Source organism: Alosa alosa, chromosome 7 (assembly GCF_017589495.1).
Source record: "Alosa alosa isolate M-15738 ecotype Scorff River chromosome 7, AALO_Geno_1.1, whole genome shotgun sequence".
Classification (NCBI taxonomy): domain Eukaryota; kingdom Metazoa; phylum Chordata; class Actinopteri; order Clupeiformes; family Clupeidae; genus Alosa; species Alosa alosa.
In genome coordinates this window covers 12,692,662-12,698,330 of record NC_063195.1, presented here as the reverse complement: position 1 = coordinate 12,698,330, position 5,669 = coordinate 12,692,662, and the positions used below count along the sequence as shown (strand labels likewise).

At 40.6% G+C, this 5,669-nt stretch overlaps 1 protein-coding gene across 1 annotated transcript; it reads left to right on the top strand.

Moving 5' to 3' along the window:
• The first annotated feature begins 257 nt into the window (after positions 1-257).
• LOC125298464 lies at positions 258-4,195 on the top strand. The gene is made up of 6 exons (XM_048249214.1): positions 258-524; positions 976-1,302; positions 1,609-1,716; positions 2,379-2,462; positions 2,920-2,984; positions 3,936-4,195. Exons 1-6 carry the CDS (start codon positions 458-460, stop codon positions 4,140-4,142), a joined length of 858 nt encoding a protein of 285 aa, XP_048105171.1. The 5' UTR covers positions 258-457; the 3' UTR covers positions 4,143-4,195.
• The last annotated feature ends 1,474 nt before the right edge of the window (positions 4,196-5,669 follow it).

Here is a 5,669-nt window from a genome sequence, read left to right as displayed (position 1 = left end):
GGGGTCAGACAGAGTTCACCACAACAACAGCTACCAAACCACATCCTTTACTGGATCAAACCAAACCCCTAGCTACAAGACTACACCGAGAGCACAACAGAAGTGTTTTAGAAGCAGCTTTAGATGACAGGTCGAGTTGTGCGCTGCTCTCTCGTAAGTTGTGTCCAGTTCCATGGATTATAGTGGAATCTGATTGTTGCATCACATGTTCTGCAGAACACTTCACTTGCACACCTGATGTACTGTAGCCCCGCGGTAAGACTTTTGCACAGTACCATTGTGAGGTATAGGTCAGAGTGGGGTCAGACAGAGTTCACCACATCCTTGTCTGAAACAGACCAAAACCCACAGATGTGAAACTCGGCATGAGATTGGCCACAGACTCCTATGAAGTGACTGTTGAAGAAGGTTAAAAACGCACACAAACACACAGAGACACACACGGCTACATGCCACTATGAAGGATCAAAGGACGTCTAGGAACTGCGTATGTGTCTTTCTCATCTCCCTCTCTCTGGTCTCAGGTATGTTGTGTCTCTAAACTCGATCAATATGAAATAACATGAAGATGCTGGCGCAGAGTATTAAGACATGTCTGGACTTCTTTGTTTCTCTTAGTCACAAGGCAGACGTTTAACAGACTCTTCAGTAGCCCTAAATATGAAGTACAGACATTAAAAAAATATGGAATGAAGATGCTACATCACAGATAGCTGGCAATTCTATAGGATCTCTTTCTCTCTCTCTCTCTTCCTCCTCCCTGTCTTAGTTGAAGTTTTCAGTTCCACATAGGTAGTATTTCTGACTTAGCTTTAAGAGAATCCTAAAATTAACAGGTGAAAGTTGTGAGGGCGGCAAAAATAAGTAGTTCAGATTAGTCATTGTATGCCTAACACTGCTTAATGTCATAAAACCACAAGCAGCTCTGGGTCGTGAACTATGATAATCTCACACCTTCTGCTCTTTATTCTTCAGTTGTGTGGTGTCAGACAGAGAGGACGATGTTAAGAAAACTTGTTGGAAAGACGGCCATCTTTAACTGTCCGTATGAAAGTGTGTACAGAGACTCCCCCAAATACCTTCAGAAGAAAGAGTATAATGTCACACTTGTTAGATCTGATGGACAGAAGGCTTCGACAACTGTTGGGCGATGCATTTTGTATGACAAGAAAAACAGCAGCAGGTTTGATGTGCACATTCTGCATTTGACCCTCAATGACACTGGAACGTACGTGTGCGGAGTGGAGGCAGGAGGAGGCAGAGACCAACAGGAGACCGAACTTGAGGTCTACGATGAAACAGGTATTTGTGTATGCAAACTGAACTTGATCATGAACATGAACTCAAAATGAATTCTGATTCTGACATGAAATATAAGATGAGAAGCTTTATTGTCATTGCACACAGGACACAATGGAATTTCGTTTAACAGCAATCCCTATAGCAGCTATGATCAGTATGAATAAATAAACAAACAAACAAATAAATAAATATGTATAAAAATCTGAATAAAATCTGTAACAACCAAAAAAGAGACATTTGACTATGCTTCACCTGCTATTCAGTTACTCAGCAAGATTTTCAACTCTATTCCTCTTTCTTTTCGAGGTCAGACAACGGTGAGATATTATAGCATAACCTCACTTTTCAACAGAACAACAACAACATCAACAACAACAGCAACATCTCCATTCATCACTAAACTCTTGGCTCCTGGTAAGCAGATATGTAGCAGTCACTTGCTATGACAATTATATTAGCATATGCAACTAATGTGTACGCAGATGTTAAACACACACACACACACACACACACACACACACACAGCAACATCTTCAAACTATCCCGTTCCAGGTTTTGGTGAGCTTCATTCATCACACTTCCTGTGGTTATCCCATGTCCACTAAGACAAGTCAGCTCTAATGTATAGTGTGGTGGTAGTAGTAGTATGTATAGTATGGTGTGTTGTATGCATGTATAGTAAGATGCTTTCATCTGCAATGCTACACTATGCAATGCTATGTTACGGCTTCTACACACAGTTGCGTTCAGTCAACGCATGCCAGTGGGTGTTCCCGACGGTAGCTATGCAAATGACTTGAAGCATAACCGTAATTTGATTGGTTGGTGCCGTCCGTCGATTTGCCGTTGCCGTCTGTTGGTGCAGCAACAGCTGAACTTCTCAACGCGAGTGACGGGAGAAACGCGACGCAATGGACCCACAATTCAGTTCGGCAACGAATGACGTAAGCCCATGTAAAGTGAATGGGATGTGTCTCCAGCACTGCAACACACGCAGCTGTGTGTAGAGGCCGTTAGTCAATTGTACTGTATGCAGCAATACGGTGATACTATATTGTGTATTGCACCATGTATAGTTCTGGCAGCACCAGTGCTGGTGTTGATAGGGATCGTCATAGTCTGCATCAGGATGAGAAGGAAGACAAGGAGATCAACAGAGAGTAAGTCAAGCGTGTGCAATCGCATACATACACTTATGGGCACAAACACACACACACACACACACACACACACACAGGAGTTAAAGTGGGTGGGGAACGGAGAGGAATGCAGTTCCGCCACCTCAGATAATTTAACAATAAATATATAGTCTTTCATACCAACGATATATAGCATGATGATATTGTTAAAATAAATGGTGAGTTAATTTTTCGCATGTACAGAGGTAACCAAAAAGCTAGCAATTATTGTCCAAAAAGTATTGCTACACCACGATACTCAATATGTTGTCTAACGGTGAGTCATTTTTCCCTGTTGCACCGACACTGATTTTAGGGTTCCCCCACCTGCTAAATCCCACTTTAACCACTGTGCAAGCACACACACACACACACACACACACACACACACACACACACACACACACACTCACACATAAATATGTCACATCTGTTGCAGGGTCGCCGGCTCCTCGAACATCAAATGACATCAGTCTGACATCAAATGAAAGAGCTATATTGCAGGTAAGGCTCATGTTCTGTGTGCTTCTTAGAGAGCTAAAGTATGTGTACTGTAGTAAAAAGAACATCGGCATAGTCCACTCAGAACTGAGTATATTTGATCAAATCTCCACTGCGTTTTAGTCGTGTCTGGTATTTTCACTTTTGTTGAGCAGTACTTGTTTTTTCCCCCTTTTCTCATTCTTATGAGTCATAACCACAACCACTCTGGTATTTTGCAGATGCTTTGGTCCAAAGTGACTTACAGTGACATCAATACACATTACATTGACATTTGAATTAAAACAGGTAATATTAAGATCAAATCTAAAATACCAATATTATTGGACTAAACATAATAATAATAATAATAATAATAATAATAATAATAATAATAATAATAATAATACACACATTTTAATTTATATTTATTAATTTAGTAGACGCTTTTATCCAAAAGGACTTGCAAGGCCATGTCATGCCAACCACTCATATGTCAATTATACTGCAAGGGCCATTCTCCACAGAGCCACTCAGGGTTAAGAGCCTTGCTCAGGAGCACGATGGTGAAAGCCAGAAAATGAACCCACAACTTTTTCTGGCTATTGCATTCTAGCCCAGCTCCTTAGCCACTACACTACCATCGCCCTGTACACACAGTAAAGATAGAAACCGAAATCAGGAGAAAATATTAGTTGGAAACAAGGTGGATATTCATGTGAAAAATGGCCAGATTTCTCCTTTAAGTGCCTTGCTCAGGGGTACAACGGTGAAAGCTGGAAATTGAACTCATAACTTTTTCTGGCTGCTGCCTTAGCCACTACTCTACCACTGCCCCCTAGTGCATACAGTGAATATAGAAACTGATATTCTTTAACGGATAAAATGTTTGAAACAAGGTGGACATATCTGTGACCATGTTTATCAAGTGACTAGATAAGTTAGTTAGTTTCCTACTCTTCTCTCTGTTCCCAGGACAACATTTATGCTCAAGACACACCCTCCACTCGGCCGCTGTCCAGCTCTGATCTGATGCAGCCCTCCTCCATCAGCAACCCGCCCGCATCTCATTCAAGCCTCATCCTCTACCCTCCCGTGGCCAATCAGAGGCCGGCGCAGATAAACACAGACTCACACATCCCTGTCTACTCCCTCCTTACACTTCCAGATGAGGCCTCATGAGAGAGTGTGCAAGAGAAAGGATGACAATGTGCCACTCTGTATAAATTAATCATTTTAATGAAGGCTTAGTCAAGGATTTTATATGATTTCAAGTCCAAATATGTTTTGTCACATTCAGAAATCTCGTCACGGCTTGGTCTTTTTTTGGCCCCCACCGTCGTTGCCTAACCCTAACCTTAATATGTAATGTATATTTTTTTGGCACAAAAGTGTCTGCTATACATTTAAATATAAACATAAATACAAACAAACATGACTTCCTGCACAATCCCTGAGCGCACCTTTAATATTCTATATTAATCATGAGAGTTTGTTAATGTTAATTAGAGTTTGTGAAAACCACAAGATAAAGAATGTAGTCAATATTTTTACATAAATATGCGACTAATACACAGTCTTAAACTTACACAGTTTTATATTTCATATAATGTTGATATTTTGATATTATTTTCTACAGCATGCAGTTCAGAGAGAGAGAGAGGGATCAGTAGTGCTGGGTCTATTTGGGAGTTTAGCCTTCTAACACTGTTCCGGTCAAAAATGACCGATTTATACATTCCCTGTACCATGCATTTGGCATTTTTCATCAGATTGATATCCTTATGATATCCTTCACAAAAGGCTTTTGAATACATAGAATTGTTTAGGACTACTTTCTTTGAATTTTGAGTGATCTATTCAACTTAGAAACACTTTTTTGTTCACGGTCAAAAATGACCGCCATAGGAAATGATTGGGAAAGAGTATAATTTTCATCCAGGAGATAAAAGACATCTCCTTACATACACTCCTACAACTTACCACCAATGTTCCCACACACATGCATGCATGCACACACACCCACACACACCCACACAAACAGACACACATAAAGCACACACACATGTACACCCACTGACAGACACACACACACAAACATGTTGCCACTGTGCATGTGAACCACCAGTGAGTGTTTGCACACATTCACGCACATACAGAAACAAACACACCCACACACACACAAACACACATGTTGTAGATGTTAATTATCTAATAAGGTTCTGTTTACAATAAATGTTCTATTAAATAATACTTTTTGTCATGGTATTGGTATTTAAGAGCAGTTAAAACTGTCAGGTCAAATTTGACCGTGAACAGTAAATTAAGGGGGGTAGCAACGAACAGTGTTTAAAGGTAGATAATATGTTAACAAACTGAGCTGATTGAGTTGTATGATGAGTCTTCAACAAAAAAAAAAAACTCATAAACTGCTGCACACTCAATATATTAAAGTTGAACCTCTGTCTTCAAATGCTCAGCTGACCTTGCAGGTGCACTGCAGGGATCTCCACAGATGGGGCTCAGGTCAGGTAACTGGGGAATGAGGTGGGCAACAAGCGCCCATCACATGCTTTTACCATAATGTGCAGTGGCCACACCAAGAACAGCTGGCTCTGAAGCTAAACAATGCAGTTACAGTAGAGTGCAGTATTTGAAATCAGTTCCAGCAAAAGATGATACATTTGTGTCAGAGTACGGGAACTTGGA

Excerpts from the sequence above, each read along its gene's own strand:
- LOC125298464 (XM_048249214.1), top strand. The coding sequence starts at position 458 with ATGAAGGATCAAAGGACGTCTAGGAACTGCGTATGTGTCTTTCTCATC. Across the intron at positions 525-975 it reads CTCCCTCTCTCTGGTCTCAG|TTGTGTGGTGTCAGACAGAG; the intron begins GTATGTTGTGTC and ends TTTATTCTTCAG. Across the intron at positions 2,985-3,935 it reads ATGAAAGAGCTATATTGCAG|GACAACATTTATGCTCAAGA; the intron begins GTAAGGCTCATG and ends CTCTGTTCCCAG.